At 46.6% G+C, this 16,639-nt stretch overlaps 1 protein-coding gene across 1 annotated transcript in view; it reads left to right on the plus strand.

Moving 5' to 3' along the window:
* The first annotated feature begins 394 nt into the window (after positions 1–394).
* Positions 395–16,639, plus strand: part of NOL9 (nucleolar protein 9) — a 22,466-nt gene continuing 6,221 nt past the window's right edge. Inside the window, exons 1-9 of the mRNA XM_049618184.1 lie at positions 395–788; positions 2,405–2,624; positions 4,655–4,782; positions 7,802–7,937; positions 8,060–8,156; positions 8,709–8,806; positions 13,841–14,002; positions 14,203–14,500; positions 15,483–15,594. Of these exons, the coding sequence (XP_049474141.1) occupies positions 432–788; positions 2,405–2,624; positions 4,655–4,782; positions 7,802–7,937; positions 8,060–8,156; positions 8,709–8,806; positions 13,841–14,002; positions 14,203–14,500; positions 15,483–15,594 (1,608 nt within the window). The 5' untranslated portion in view covers positions 395–431. The remainder of the gene's footprint in view (positions 789–2,404; positions 2,625–4,654; positions 4,783–7,801; positions 7,938–8,059; positions 8,157–8,708; positions 8,807–13,840; positions 14,003–14,202; positions 14,501–15,482; positions 15,595–16,639) is intronic.

Consider the following 16,639-nt stretch of genomic DNA (forward strand, 5'->3'; position numbering starts at 1 on the left):
TTCTTTTCCAGGGTGTCCCCCTTCAGCCCAAAGACAACTGCATGCAAACACGGTATGCAAATAGACTGGTTTTGTTTAAACTGCCAGTCCTGGCTCTTTTTCTGCCAGAAAAAAAAAAACAATTCCAAGTGGATTTCCGGAGATGTGGCCCTGGATTCCGAGTGGGGTATCTGGCCGGGGTGGGGCTTTTGCATAATGTAAATAGGGCCCTCGGTGGGACGGCCCCACGTGGTGTGACCTAGGCTGCCGCCCCTGCCGCTCCAGGCCGGCAGGAGCCTCCGGGAGGCCTGCGGGAGCCCACGTGCGCTGCCGCGGGCGGCCGGCAGAGGGCGCCCCCCACCCCCGGCCTCTACTTTCCGCCGCACGACGGGCCGAGGGGCGGAGCGACCGGATCTCGGGAGATTCTCGCGCGGCAGGCGCCCGTGGCCAACATGGCGGACGCCCAGTTGCTTCTCAAGCGGGGTCCTTCCCGCTCCACGTGGCTGCGGGCCCGCAAGGCTCGGCCCCAGCTCGTCCTCAGCCGCCGGCCCCGCCGCCGGCTCGGGACCCTGCGCTGGTGCGGCCGGAGGCGCCTGCGGCGGCGGCTGCTACAAGCCCAGGCGGCCGGCGCGGACTGGCGGGAGAGCGGCTGCCTGGTGTCGCGCTCGGCCGCCCGGAGGCCCAAGACCGCGGCCCCCAGCCCGGCCCCGGCCGCGGCCCCCGCCCCGAGTTGCCCCACGACCCTCCCCATCCCGCCGGTGCGGCCGGCCGGCCCGGGCCGCGCCTTGCTGCTGCTGCCGCGGGACCAGGTGGGTCGCGCCGGTGGGGGGAGGCTGGCCGGCCGCGATCGGGGAGGGGGGGGGTGGATGGGGAGCAGCTCCGGGACTCGCGGGCTGGGAGAAGACCGTGCGGGCTCTGCGGCCCCGGGTCGAGAGCGTTCCTCCTGGCGGCGGTGCTGAGCAGGGGGTGACTAGGAACCTGTTGTGGAGCTCTAGGCTTTGAGAGCCGAAGGGAATTTAATAGCAGGAAATAATAGGACCAGCTCACGTTTACGGGGTGCTTAGAGAGGCCGGGCTCTACGTTCTAAGTGTTTTAGGTTTGTGAACCCTTTTAATACTCTCAGCTCTATGGAGTCATTACCTTCATTTCCGTAAATGTTTACGGACGAAGAAACTGAGGTATAGTTTGGGTAACTTGCTGAAAGGTAAAGGCTGAAAGTAGGGGCAGAGCTAAGACTCAAACCCAGGCAGCTTAATTTCAGGACCTGGGCTCTTCACTTGGATGCTGGTGTGGGAGGTCTTCCTGCAGTGTCGGGGGGATGTGAAAGCCCAGGAACGGGAGAAACTTGGCAGGCAGTGGGCCTTGGTAGAGATAGGTCTGTGACAGCTGCAGAGCCCAGTTCATGGGACCCGCTTGTTTTTCATGTGTCTGTATACACCAGCCATCTCTGTAGCTGTGGTGGGATATGAAATTAGGTTAAGGATAATCAGTACCCGATGGCCACCTAGTACAACGTGTTGTTACTTAGAAGTTACTTGTTATGTGAATAGCAACTAAGAGTTTAGAATTTTATTTTATTTTGGAGAGAGTGAGTGAGCAGGAGCAGGGGAGAGGGGCAGAGGTAGAAAGAGAGAGAATCCCAACCCAAGCAGGCTCTACACGAAGTACAGAGCCTGATGCCGGGCTCGAGCTCCCGAATTGTGAGATCATGACCTGACCCAAAATCAAGAGTCAGAGGCTGAAACCAACTGAGACACCCAGCACCTCTAGACATATTTTTTATTTTTTATGTTTTTCAAATTTTTTTTTAATGTTTATTTTTGAGAGAGAGAGCCCGTGCGCAGGGAAGGGGCAGAGAGAGGGAGACCCAAAATCCGAAACAGGCTCCAGGCTCTGAGCTGTCAGCACAGAGCCCGACGCGGGGCTTGCATTTACAAACCATGAGATCATGACCTGAGCTGAAGTCTGATGCTAAACCAACTGAGCCACCCAGGTGCCCCAACACATTTTTTTTTTTTTTTTTAAGAGGAAGGGGATGCCTTCCTCAGTGGGTGGTGCATGCTACTCTTGGTCTCAGGGTCATCAGTTTGAGGCCCATGTTCAGCATAGAGTTTAGTTAAAAAAAAAAAAAGTTTTGAAAATTTCAGTCATGGGGACACCTGGATGGCTCAGTCGGTTCAGCGTCCAACTCTTGATTTAGGCTCAGGTCATAACCTCACGGTTAATGGGATCAAGCCCTGCGTGGGGCTCAGCACTGACAGGGTAGAGCCTGCTTGGGATTCTCTCTCCCTCTCTCTGTACTCTTCCCCTGCTCATGCTCTTATGAGTATGCTCTCAAAATTAATTAATAAAAAATTTTTTTTCAGTCATTAGTAACAGGATTTGTCATGTTATTTCTTTTTTGCCCACCCCCCTTTCCTTGTAGGGTTTTACTTTTAGCGGGATCTGTCGTGTGACGTGCCTCTATGGCCAGGTGCAGGTGTTAGGTTATACCATCAGCCAAGGCCACCCTGCCCAAGATGTCTTCTCTACCTACACTCATTCTCGCCTTACTATCAACGCAGTTCATTACTCTGTGCCTGAGAAAAGCAAGAAGGAGGTGAAAAGGGAAGCCCGAGCTTTGCTCAGATCTCATCTTAACCGGGGTAAGGAAAATAAATGGATAATTTACTGAGGGTATACTATAATAAGGCTAGTGTTATTATTTTTATCTTTTTGTAATGTTTACTTTTGAGAGAGAGACAGAGCGCAGGCGGGGAGGGGCAGAAAGAGAGGGAGACACAGAATCGGAAGCAGACTCCAGGCTCTGAGTCATCAGCACAGAGCCCGACGCGGGGCTCAAACCCATGAAGCATGAGATCATGACCTGAGCTGAAGTCAGACTCCCAACCAACTGAGCCATCCATGCGCCCCCAGTAATATTTGTATTTTTGTTTTTACTTTTGTTTATTTTGAGAGACAGCACAAGTGGGGGAGGGGCAGAGAGAGAGGGAAAGAGAGAGAATCCCAAGCAGGCTCCACATTGCTGGCCCAGAGCCCAGCACGGGGCTCAAACCCACAAAACTGTGAGATCATGACCTGGACCTAAACGCTTAACCAACTGCGACACCCAGGTGTCCCCAAGGCTAATATTTTTAGATGCTTCCTATTGCCTAGATATTGTACACTTTTCTGTGTCTATTTAAACCTTCACATGGGTCCTGTGAGTGAAACTTATTTTCACCATTTTTCAGATGAGAAAAGTTACCCAAGGCCACACAGCTAGAGTGTGGCCAAAGCAATCCTGGATTGACTTCTCTCTCCATCCAGGTGTGTTCTTATTATGCAGTATGGTTTCTTGAAGAAGGCCCTTAACATAATTACTGCTCTCAAAAAGTTGACAATTCAGCTGAGGAGAGGGTGGTCCTAAACAGTGTAGAATTTAACGAAGTTACTATTTTTTTTCTTTTTCTTTCTTTCTCTCTTTCTTTTCTTTTCTTTTCTTTTTATTTTATTATTTTTATTTATTTATTTTAATTTATTTTTAAAATTTTCATCCAAGTTAGTTAGCATATAGTGCAACAGTGATTTCAGGAGTAGATTCCTTAGTGCCCCTTACCCATTTAGCCCATCCCCGCTCCCACAACCCCTCCAGTAACCCTCTGTTTGTTCTCCATATTTAAGAGTCTCTTATGTTTTGATCCCTTCCTGTTTTTATATTCTTTTTGCTTCCCTTACGTTCATCTGTTTTGTATTTTAAAGCCTTCATATGAGTAAAGTCATATGATGTTTGTCTTTCTCTGACCGACTAATTTCGCTTAGCATAATACCCTCCAGTTCCATCCACGTAGTTGCAAATGACAAGATTTCATTCTTTTTGACTGCCGAGTAATATCCCATTGTGTGTGTGTGTGTGTATATATATATATATATATATATATCACATCTTCCTTTTTTTTTTTTAATTTTTTAAAATTTATTTTTGAGAGAGAGAGCACGTGCAAACATGAGTGGTAGAGGGGCAGAGAGAGGAGACACAGAATCTGAAGCATGTTCCAGCAGGCTCTGAGCTGTCAGCACAAAGCTTGATGATACGGGGTTTGAACTCACCAACCGTGAGACCATGACCTGAGTCAAAGTCGAACGCTTAACCCACAAAGCCACCAGGCACCCCAATATACCACGTCTTCTTTATCCATTCATCCATCGATGGACATTTGGGTTCTTTCCATACTTTGGCTATTGTTGATAGTGCTGCTATAAACATTGGGGTGCACGTGCCCCTTCGAAACAGCATACCTGTATCCCTTGGATAGATACCTAGTAGTGCGGTTGCTGGGCCCTTGAGTCGTTCTGTTTTTAATTTTTTGAGGAACCTCCATATTGTTTTCCAGAGTGGCTACACCAGTTTGCATTCCCATCTTTTTTTTTTTTTTTTCCTAATGTTTGTTTATTTTTGGGAGAGAGAGAGAGCGCATGCCTGCATGCACAGAGGAAAGGCACAGAGAGAAGGAGCCAGAATCCCAAGCAGGGTCTGTGCTGTCAGCGCAGAGTCCCAACTCGGGGCTCGATCCCATGAACTGAACCATGAGATCGTGACCTGAGCTGAAATCGAGAGCCAGTCGCTTAACCAGCTGAGCCCCCCAGGCACCCCTGGAGTTACTATTTCTAAGGTACTTAATTTTTCTTTTTGCAGATGACAGATGCTGGTTGATGAAGAATTTTTCTCCTCTGTGTTCCATTGTGATGTTGGAACAGTTGAGAACCTCCACCGTAAACTTCTTAGTCAGCCACCCGGGTTTATCTTACGTCTTTGTACAAGAGGTGCGACCAGTTTTCATTCAGACTTGTGCTCGTTAGTTTCACCAGAGCAGTCCTATCAGATGACTGTAGGATGCGCGATTAGAGAGCAGCGTGGCTGTTGTGCTGTGCTGCGGGTTGTACAAAATGTCATACGTGTGTATGGTGAAAAGGTGTGTGTAGAACGGTCTGTCATGAGAAATGTCTCCCCTTCCCCGTGTTGTTCCCTAGCGAAAGCCGTTCTTTCATATTGTAAGTGGTTAAATGCCTTTTGGAGTTGTTATTTATTTTTTCGAAGTTTTGTTTTAACCTCCCTCTCAACGTGGGGCTCAAACACAGAACCTGAGGGTCAGGAGTTGGATGCTTTACCGACTGAGCCAGCCAGGTGCCCCGACTTTTGGAATTTTTCAAATGGTTTTCTTTTTTTTTTTTTTTTTTTTTTTAAATGATTATTTTTGAGGGGGTGGAGAGAGAGAGAGAAAGAGAGGGAGACAGAGCACATGCGGGGAGGGGTGGCAGAGACAGAGAGAGAGACAGACTCCGAAGCAGGATCCAGGCTCCGAGCTGTCAGCACAGAGCCCGACGTAGGGCTCAGACTCACGAACCATGAGATCGTGACCTGAGCTGAAGTTGGAAGCTTAACCGACTGAGCCACCCAGGCACCTCCGGATGGTTATCTTTTTATCTTAATTCATTCGCTTGAGACAGTAAATAAATTTTTCTCTGTGCATGTACGTTGGTGCACTATACTTTCTGTCATGTCTCTGTCGTCTCCGAAGTTTTGCTGGTCACGTTCTTAATTTCTTAACAGTCAGGCTCTGTTTCTGTAATTGTTTCGCATGAGCCATAAATTGAGCCTAACCTGCAGGATTTTTATCAGGCTGACTGGATGTGAGGCATGGGGAAGAATCAGGGATGACATCAAGCTCAAGCTTGTTAGCCTACCCGCCCGGGTGCGTGGAGTTACTGACATGGGGGTGGTGTAGGAGTTGCAGATTGAGATGTTAGCTTTGAGGTGCCTGTTAGACCATTGGAGATGTCAAGTGGCCAGTTGCATGCGTGATTCTGGAGTTGGGAGCTTCCAGCAGAATGGTCTCTGGGCCGTGAGATGGGATAATAACACCAAGGGAGTGGATACAGAGAGGTAGAGAGGTTCAAAGTCTGAGCCCTTAGGCGCTGAGACCAGAAGAGGTGTGGATGAGGGAACAGCAGAGGCTGAGACAGAGTGGTCACTGATGGTAGAGAAAAACCAGGGTGTGGTCAAGAGGTGTTCAGAGGAGCTGGACGTGGGCAGTTGTGGCAGATGCTGATGGTAGGTGAGGCCTGAGAAGGGAGCTTGCGTGTAGGCGTGTGGTCTGGACTAGCGTGTCCGCAGTAGACCGCTGGGGCGGGTGGGGCAGACTGATTGGAATAAGGTCGGGAGCCTGGGCAGAGAGCAACTCTCAGGTTTAATAGTAAGAGATTTTGCCTTTGTAGAGTTAAGCGGTACGGGGAAGGAGAGAAATGACACAGTATTTGGAGGAGTGTGGTCAGAGTTTTGTTTTTTGTTCAGATGGATGAAAAAACCCCAACAGGTTTGGACACAGCAGGTGCGAATGATCTAGAGCGGGGAGGGTGCCGAGGATGCAGCAGAGAGAGGTGAGGACACTCGAAGTGAGGCGTCCCGAAGGAAGGCTTCTGGTTCTGGTGTCTGCAGGCCTGGGGCAGTGGCCTTGGGAGCACAGGCAGCTGACCTAGAGTAGGAGTAGCCAGAGGAAATGGCGGGATGGGCTGCGGGGGTGTGGGGGTGGGGGGGGCCGCCAAGTAGAAGTTCTCTTCTGAGTGGTTCGTTTTGCTCCAGGAAGCAGATCAGGATCATCATCACTGAGTGGGAGCAGAGCCAGTAAGTAGGTGTTGGAGGTTTGAGTGACAGAAGGTATGAAATGGGGTCAGGACAGTGAATGCACTGTTGTGGTTGCATCAGTTTAATCTAGCGCAGAAGCCAGTAGCTTGTTGAGGACCGTGGAGGAGGAGGTGGAGGCCCCGTGTTACTGAGATTTGCTTCTTGTAAGCGAAGATTCTAAACGCCTTGATTTTTTTTTTTTTTTCCATTTATTTTTAACTTTATTTATTTATTTTTTTCTGGGACTTCACCACCGCCGTTTATATTCCTTATGCTCTTTCTTGGGTAACTTTCCTCCCCCATTGTGTGTTACTACATTCTAGCCTTATTTTTTCATATCCGGCAGATGGTGAACTTTATATGATCTCATAAGATGTTCTTTTTTTTTTTCTCCCCAGGAGTTATTCTTATTTTACTCTCCGTGACTGATAGTTGAGCAGAGTATAGAGTCTTTTCCTCAAAACCTTGAAGGCCTTGCTCCATTGTTCTCTAGAATTCAGAGTTGCTGATAGGAAGTCACACACCAGACCGATTCTCGTGCCTTCTACGATGTCTTTATCTTGGGGGTGATGAATTGCACGAGGATATGATCGTGCATGGGGGGCTCTTCCTTGATCTTCTTCACCTTCACCCCAGAGGCCTTATTCCCTCCGAACCCCACCTGCGTCCGCGAGGGTCTGCTCTTGATGCTGTGGGTTGCTTCCGTGGTTTCCTGTTACTTCCGCTGGAGCGCCAGTGGGTTAGCGGGCCTGTCTTCCGCGTGCTCTCAGCTCTGTGCATGTTCTTTGTCTTTTTACTTTATGTTTTTGGAGACTGCCTTGATGTTACTCTAAATCACCAACCTGTTGGACAGCTGTGGTCTTCTGTTGAATTGTTCTTGGGGCAATCACTTTTATATTTGCACAGGTTTTCCTTTCCTGGGGGGGCCTCCTGCAGAGGTGACGGCAGCCTGGAAGTATGTGTGAGCTAGGAGGACAGGTAGGGGTGACTGCAGGGACAGCTGACGAGCATTACGGAAGAGTTGGCTTTGGGCGTGAGAGAAAGGAGGGACCAGGTTTGTCTTTTGTAGCTCACAACTGTTTGAGGTTTACTAGCCTAGACCTAGACGACGAAACGTGCACTGTGTTCATCTTTTCTTAAAGCTTACATTGTTAATTTCAGAGCCCAACCTTCCAGATTAACTCTGAACATTTAGCCCTGAGGTCTGTTGGCATCAAAAGAGAGAAGAAGAAGAACGGCCTTCGTTTAACTGAGAGTGCCCTGTCTGCCATGGAAGAGCTGGTCACTGTGTCCTGTGGTGAGTGGCGCGTAGTGATAAACGGAGTGTTCGTCCACCAGAGCCTCAGAGGGTTATGATTTGCGATTAGAGCCCTAAAGAAGGTGGCTAATCCTAGGCGTCAATGTTTCTTTTGCCTCCAGAAGAAGTAGACGGCTGCCCTGTCATTCTGGTTTGTGGCTCTCAGGACGTTGGAAAGTCAACGTTTAATAGATACCTGATTAACCAGTTGCTAAATAGGTAAGAGTGGGGTTTTTTTTTTGTTTTTATTTTTTGTTTCTTAATTTTTTTTTGTTTAGACACGTTATTAGATTTGGGGCATGAAATAGGATTTTTGACTTAAGAAACTAGACAGGAATACATCTTGACATCTAAGTAGAGATTGTCTATAAGTCTGTGCAAAGCTGCTCAGCTGAGCAATGACCGTCTCTGTTCTGCTGTGTTTGGGAGCGAGACAGTGACTGACCTCGCTTATCAGCGAGGGGGCAAGAGGGGCCGCCTGTCTTAGATTCTGTATTTGTCCATACCCAGAGGTTCAGAGTAGGGGAAATTCCGTTGTATTTCGAAAGTAAAATTTTAGGTAGTACCAAGTTGTATCCATATTGTGAGTGGACACTATGACCGTGCCTGCACATTTTCTTTTCGTTGATTGTCATGTTTGGAGCATCCAACCTAAAAGACTATAAAAGGGTGGATTATGCCTGTGTGTTGCATAAAATCTGTGAGATCTTATGTATTCATTTGACATAGTAAAGCTAGCTAAGGTTTTCTTTATTCCTTTCAAATTTTCAGTATTTCCTGTGTTGACTATTTGGAATGTGATCTGGGACAGACAGAATTTACGCCTCCAGGTTGCATTTCCTTACTTAATATTACAGAACCAATTCTAGGTATGTATTACACGTTTCTTTCTTTTTTTTTTTTTTTAATGTTTATTTATATTTGAGAGAGAGACTGAACACAAACAGGGGAGGGGCAGAGAGAGAGGGAGACACAGGATCTGAAGCAGGCTCCAGGCTTTGAGCTGTCGGCACGAACCCAACAAAGGGCTTGAACTCACGAGCTATGAGATAATGACCTGAGCTAACGTAGGATGCTTCACCGACTGAGCCACCCAGCCTCCCCCCCCCACCACCTTTTTTTAATGTTTGTTTATATTAGCAAGAAAGTGTGTTGTATATATCTTAAATGTCTTGGTTTTATAAAACTCAAACATAATGATAGAAAAAACTAAAAAGGGGCGCCTGGGTGGCTCAGTCGGTTAAGCGTCCGACTTCAACTCAGGTCACGATCTCGCGGTCCGTGAGTTCAAGCCCCACATCGGGCTCTGGGCTGATGGCTCGGAGCCTGGAGCCTGCTTTGGATTCTGTGTCTCCCTCTCTCTCTGCCACCCCCCGCCGCCCCGTTCATGCTCTGTCTCTGTCTCAAAAATAAACGTTAAAAATTAAAAAAAAAAAAAAGAAAAAAGAAAAAAAAAATGAAAAGTATAAATATGAAAAAAGAAAGTGTAAAAGTGAATATTCCCCCTTCCACCCAAACTCCCGGTCTTCTTATAACGGTTCTCCTAGCTTCCAAAAAACAAAACTATGGTAATTTTCTAGGGTTCCATTTTGGTAAATGGAACCAATACCCACTTTGTGTGTAAATCAGAAACATACCTTCCTATAGTATTTACATTTTATGTAACCATATATAATGATTTAAACCTAGAAATTACATTGACACAGTACTGTTAACTACAGATTTTAATCAAAATCCATCAGTTATCCTACTAACATCCTTTTTATGGTCCAGAATCCAACCCAGAATCCCATGTTGCTTTTTTTTAATGGTAAAATATACAAAATGTGATACTATTTACTGTTTTAATCACTGATAAGCGTACAGTTCAGTGACATTAAGTACGTTCACAGTGTTACGTAGCCATCACCACCTACATCCAAAATTTTTTCGTCATCCCAAACTGAAATGCTGTCCCTGTTAAATAGCACCTGTCCTCCTTCCTGCTCCTGGTGACCTCTATTTTGCTTTCTGTCCCTGTGAGTTCACCTCCTCCAAGCCCCTCCTGTAGGCGAGACCTTAACAATATCTGTCCTTGGGTGACTGTTTTTTTCACTAAGCATAATTTTTTTTTTCTTTTTGCTGATTTTAAAAGATTTATTCATTTATTGGGGGGGGGGGGTGGAGAGAATATAAGTGGGGAAGGGGCAGAGAGAAAGGGAGACACAGAATCCGAAGCAGGCTCCAGGCTCTGAGCTGTCGGTGCAAAGCCCAACACAGGGCTCAGACCTACCAACTGTGAGATTATGACCTGAGCCAAAGTCAGACGCTTAACCGACTGAGCCACCCAGAGGCCCCAATGATCAGTCTTCTTACGAACACAGGGTGCCTTTCCAGTTTTTTAGCTCTTTAATTTCTTTCAGCAAAATTTTGTGATTTTCAGTGTGGAAGTCTTTCACTTCCTTGGTTAGATTTGTTCCTAAGGATTGGATTCTTCTAGCTAATACTGTAAGTGGAATTGCTCTCCTAATTTCCTTTCCAGATTCTTCACTACTGGTATATTGAAACACATGTGATTTTTGTGTGTTGACCACATACCCTGCAACTTTGCTGAATTCCCGTATTACCTCCAGTAGGTTTCCTACGGATTTCTTTGGATTTTCTTTTTTTTTTTTTTAACGTTTATTTATTTTTGAGACAGAGAGAGACAGAGCATGAACAGGGGAGGGGCAGAGAGAGAGGGAGACACAGAATCCGAAACAGGCTCCAGGCTCTGAGCTGTCAGCACAGAGCCCGACGCTGGGCTCGAACTCACAGACCGTGAGACCATGACCTGAGCCGAAGTCGGGACGCTTAACCGACCAAGCCACCCAGGCGCCCCTGGATTTTCTAGATAGAAGATCGTCATCTGCGGATAGAAATAGTTTTACGTCTTCCTTCCAGTTTGGATGCCTTCAATTCCTTTTTCCTGTCTAAGAAAAGGCTAGGACCTCCAGTACAGTGTTGAATAGGAGGAAACATTTCTTATTCCTCATCTTAGAGGGAATGCGCTTCACCATGCTGTCCATGCTGTCAGCTGTGGGTTTTCATTGTCAGTTGCGTTCCTTCTCCAGGGTGAAGAAGCTGCCTTCTTTTTCTAGCGTGTGGAATGTTTGTTGTCATGAAAGGGTGTTAGGTTTTTGTCAAGTGCTTTTTCTGTGTCTGTCAAGATAGTTGTGTGATTTTTGTTTGGTTGACTTTTAAATTTTATTTATTTATTTAAAAAATTTTTTTAAGTTTATTTATTTTGAGAGAGAGAGAGAGAGAGAGAGCATGCACATGAGCAGGGGAGGAGGCAGAGAGAGAGAGAGAATCCCAAGCAGTCTCCAAGCATGGAGCCCAGCATGGAGCTTGATCCCATGAACTTTGAGATCATGACCTGAGCTGAAATCAAAAGTCAGACGCTTAACTGACTGAGACACCCAGGCACCCCTGTTTAGTTGACTTTTAACAGGTTTAAGACTTGAGTTTTAAAGTAATCTCTGTACCCCATGTGGGGTTTGAACTGGTAACCCTGAGATCAGGAGTTTCATGCTCTATTGACTGAGCCAGCCAGGCATCCCTGTTTAGTTGACTTTTAAGAGAAGCAGATGATATATCAGGTTGCTGGATATGTTCTAGATTTAACAGACTTTTTGACAATAAGTAGAGCATTCACGTTGCTTTTACAGTTTTATCAAAACTAATTGTTTGGACTTTGCTCTTTAGCTGGTTTCATTGTTTCTTTGTTTCTTTTATGTTTTCCCCAGTGCATTTACTTTTCTTTTTTACCCCTTAATATTTCAGTAGGTGTTTCCCCAAACAAGGACACTCCGCTATATAATCCTAATGCAGCCACCAAATCAGAGCAGCTGAACTGGTGGAATACTGTCCCTCGTCCATCATCCAGCTGCCTGCCCCGGCCCAGCGTATATTTGCAAATCTTTAGTCCTCGGTCTGGAGCAGTTCCTCCAGCTTTCCTTATCGTCCATGACCTTGGCAATTTGGAAGAGTACCTGTTGAGTGCCCCTCATGGCTTGATTGACATGTGGTGCTGTGTTCTCAGTGCATCATTTCAGCAAGCTGTCAGTTGGCCCTGTCACCAGAGAGGTTGCCTCTGATCATTTGGTTAAGATAAGTGTTTGCCAGGGTTTTCCACTCTGTCTGTAACTAGGTGTATTATTTGTTACTTCTTCTGGGGTGTCACTGCTTGTAGATCCCCTCGGTGGACAGAGCTAGGAAATACATGCACGTTTAAACCCATGCATGTATATTATGTGCATACGTATTCGTACATACGTATACACTACGTTTATGCTTCTGTGTACATATTTTCTATTTATTAAGAGCCACAAGTTTACTGCAGTCATTCTGATTCTGGTCTGACACCCTGGGTTTATTCTAGTTAGCCTTCCTCCTCCCGTATTTATAAGTTCCATATCTGATGATAACAACTCTGGCTGTGATTGTTGTCAGTGTATTTGCATATTTACTCAGTCTCTTTGTATTTGTTCAATCCCTCTGCTGTGCAGGCCACTTCCTCAGCTGTGGGCTGCCCCAAGTCCCCTTACTCCACCTTTGGGGGGGAGCCTTGCCAGCCCTGTCCCAGGTGGCCTGGCACCAACCACATTAACCATGGCCCTCACCCTGCTGACCGTGGTGCCATGTGGTCCTGGTCACCAGCCAGATAAGGGAAGTAGGTCAGTTTTGACGGACTGGTGCTACAGTTAGGAATGTTTGCTCTGGGGGCACCTGGGTGGCTCAGTTGGTTAAGCAAGCGTCCAACTCTTGATTTCAGCTCAGGTCATGATCTCGCAGTTCATAGGTTCGAGCCCTGTGTGGGGCTGTGTTGACAGCACGGAGACTTGTTGGGTTTCTCTGTCTTCTCTATCTCTGCCCGTCCCCCATTCACGTTCTCCCTCTTCCTCTCCCTCTCCCTCTTTCTCAAAAAATAAATAAATAAACATTAAAAAAAAGAAGAAAGGAACGTTTCCTCTGGAGCTGAATCACCTGAGTTCAAGCGCAGTTGGTATCTACTAGCTGTATGACCTTGGTCAATTAATCTGTGTCCTCCTCTATAAAAATGGGCGTAGTAATACTCCCTACGTCATAGGATTTTTATGAAAATTAGAGACTACTTGTGAAATACATGGGGCATAGGAAGTGCTGCATGCTAGTGAGTGATTGCTGCTTACTTGTCCGAGGATGGGGACATGGTTTTGTTCACACGTGTATCCTGAGTATCTAGAAAGATACTCACTTGGCTCACTGAGCATCAGTGTCTTGTCGGTGTTCAGTAAACGAATGGCCATATTAGGACATAATAAGAATTGGGATTAATTATATGTGACAATGAGGGGGTGTGCCTGGGTGGCTCCTTTGGGTAAGTATCCAACTTCAGCTCAGGTCATGATCTCACAGTTCGTGAGTTCGAGCCCCTGTCGGGCTCTGTGCTGACAGCTGGGAGCCTGGAGCCTGCTTCGGATTCTGTGTCTCCCTCTCTTTCTGCCCCTCCCCCACTTCCACTCTGTCTCTGTCTCTCTCAAAAATAAACATTAAAAGAACATAAAGATGTCTTTGTATTAAATTTAAAGCTAAGTTTTTGTTTTTCTTTCTTTTAAGAGAGAAGGCACAAGTGAGCGAGGGGCAGAGAGGGAGAGAAAGAGAAGTGGGGCTCGTGTTCACCTGATGTAGGACTTGAACTCACTAACCCTGAGATCATGACCTTAATGACTGAGCCCCCCAGACGCCCTGAAAGCTTAGAATATTCTGAAAACGAGATACAGCTATTCCTAGTGGTAGGATAATCTTTGACTTCTTGCGAATCTTTGTCACTGGCAATGGCCGACACGGAGCCCTCGCCTCTTTTTAAATAGTCCTGCAAACTCTCACCTTTATCTTCCTAGGACCACCTTTTACTCACCAGAGGACACCGCAGAAAATGGTATATTATGGGAAACCTTCTTGTAAAAACAACTATGAGAATTATATTGAGATAATACAGTACGTGTTCAGCTCCTACAAGAGAGAGGCCCCTCTCATCGTCAACACGATGGGCTGGGTGTCAGGTAAGCCTGTGGAGGCGCATCTCGCAGCAAAGGGTGGGCAGTACGAGTAAGCTTTTGGCTTCAGGCCGTAACGTTGAAGCCCCATTCTTAGGAAATCGTTCTTACTGATCTTTCTGTGTCACAGACAGATGTACCGTTTTCTCGTAGAAACGTGTCCTTGCATTTTAGTGTGCTAACTGCTCGTGTCACCTTCCTCACAGACAAGGGGCTTCTGCTTCTCATCGATCTCATCCGGCTGCTGTCTCCCAGCCACGTGGTCCAGTTCAGTTCCGGGCGGAGTAAGTACATGCCAAACCTCACTCCTGACTATGTAGACGACATGGACGGCCTGTACACAAAGAGCAAGTCCAGAATCCGGAACAGAGGTTTCCAGCTGGCGGAGTTTACAGAGAGTTTGGAATTTGCCGATGAAGAAAAGGAGAGTCCCGTTGTGTTCACTGGACATAAGCTGATTTGCGTCCAGTCAGACTTTGCATTTAGAAAAACGCCAAGAAATAGGTGAGTCAGCCACCGTGGATGGAGGATAGAGTTCTCTTCAGTGTAATAAGCCTCTCTGCTCTCATTTCCTTAAAGGGAAGAATTTCTCTACAAATGTTCAAATCTCTGCCACTGCTACATGTTTACGAAGGAGAATCGGCTATTTTCTGAGCCATTATTTTCCCAATGGAAATACAGACAGTCCCTGATTTAAGATGGTTTGATTTCCAAAAAAAATTTTAGGGGCGCCTGGGCGGCTCAGTCGGTTAAGTGTCCAACTTCGGCTCAGGTCATGATCTCACTGTTCGTGGGTTCAAGCCCTGCGTCGGGCTCTGTGCTGACAGCTCAGAGCCTGGAACCTGCTCAGATTCTGTGTCTCCCTCTCTCTCTGCCCCTCCCCTACTCGTGCTCTGTTTCTCCTTCTCTCAAAAATAAACATTTAAAAATTTTAAAATTTTTTTAATTTTTCTTTTTTTTAAAGTTTATTTATTTATTTTTGAGAGAGACAGTACAAGCAGGGGAGGGGCAGAAAGGTAGGGAGACACAGAATCCGAAGCAGGCTCTGGGGTCTGACCTGTCAGTACAGAGTCCGATGCGGAGCTTGGACCCATGAATCCTGAGATCATGACCTGAGCCAAGTCAGATGCTCAACTGACTGAGCCCCTCAGTCGCCCCAGTGTGCGAGGTGTCTTAAAGGCGTTTTCATCCTTCCATATTTTCAGCTTCCGGTGGGTGTATGAGGATGAAACCACATCATAGGTTGAGGAAGACCCATAGCCAGAAGCGGCCTCCAGCTCTGGTTGCCAAGAGCCTTTATTTAAAGGCGAGTCTTTAGGCATCATGTTTTTCCAGTGGGTTTACAGAAAGGCAGGGTGTGCCAATGTCAAGGTGGGAGTGTGTGCTCGTGTATGTATAATCTGTGTAATGACCAACGTACTGTGTTTCTGAGCGGGAGGTGGATGTGTAAGGTTAAATCTCTACTTCGTTCTGATTTACTTTTCAGAGAGTCGCATAACAAAGTTCTTCGTGATCTGGCGGTACTGGGTTACCTCGGCCAGCTGCAGCCCCCGGTGCCAAAACCACTTTATCCTTTACATGGTCTGACACCCTATCAGGTAACCTGAACTTGTACGAGGAATTGTCTTTGTTTACTTAGCCAACACTTGTATGGCTTCCTGTGAGCCGGGTGTTCTTCTGGCCTCTTACCCCCAGAACAGCCCTGTTCTGTGGCTTCTGTAACTGCCTCACTTTACAGATGGGAGGTTGAAAGCTCTAGCTTGAGAGTCCACGCTCTTAGCTGCTGCCCTGTGTTGGGCATGACTGTGCTTCGTGCTGGTTAAGAACGTTCTTCCTGGGGGTGCCTGGGTGGCTCAGTCATTTAAGTGACTCTTGATTTTGACTCAGGTCATGATCTCAAGGTTCATGAGTTCGAGCCCTTCATCAGGCTCTGCACTGACAGTACAGAGCCTGCTTGGGATATTCTCTCTCTGTCTCTCTGCCTCTCCCCTGCACACACTTGTGCTCGCTCGCTCGCTCTCTCTCAAGAATAAACATTAAAAAAAAAAAAAAAAAAAAGAACGTTCTGCCTCATCCCAGAGGTGGCGCTGGGGAGCCCAGCTCTGCATTTCTACTTTTGAGCTGCGTGTTTTGGTATCTTAGGCGTAAAACAGAGGCTGGGCCAGACCTCCCAAGGCGGTCATGTGGAAGCAGTGAGTCTTCACAGTGGTCAGAAGGGGAGGCTCACCCCGCTTGCATTTGCGTCTTGGAATCCCCCTAGACTTCACCCCATTCAGGTTATCTGGAGACTTGCTTGAGTCTTGTGTGTCTGTTCAGACAAGAAAGTTCTAGACATCAGTTTAGGTGTCTAGCAAGTGTTGGCTGGCAAAGAACTTCTTTTGAATTTCTCTGTGTTAAATATTTAGCCAATGTTTGTTAGTGTTTCCATTCTGTTTAGATACTTTTTGGTAAGCACTTTGGCCAACATAACTAATTTACTAATCTCTCTCCCTACCTCTTTTCTTTTCTTTTCTTTTCTTTTCCTTTCTTTTCCTTTCTCTTCCTTTCTTTCTTTCTTTCTTTCTCTCTCTCTCTCTTTCTTTCTCTCTCTCTTTCTTTCTTTCTTTCTTTCTTTCTTTCTTTCTTTCTTTCTTTCTTTCTTTC

Source organism: Panthera uncia (genome assembly GCF_023721935.1).
Source record: "Panthera uncia isolate 11264 chromosome C1 unlocalized genomic scaffold, Puncia_PCG_1.0 HiC_scaffold_4, whole genome shotgun sequence".
Lineage (NCBI taxonomy): Eukaryota > Metazoa > Chordata > Mammalia > Carnivora > Felidae > Panthera > Panthera uncia.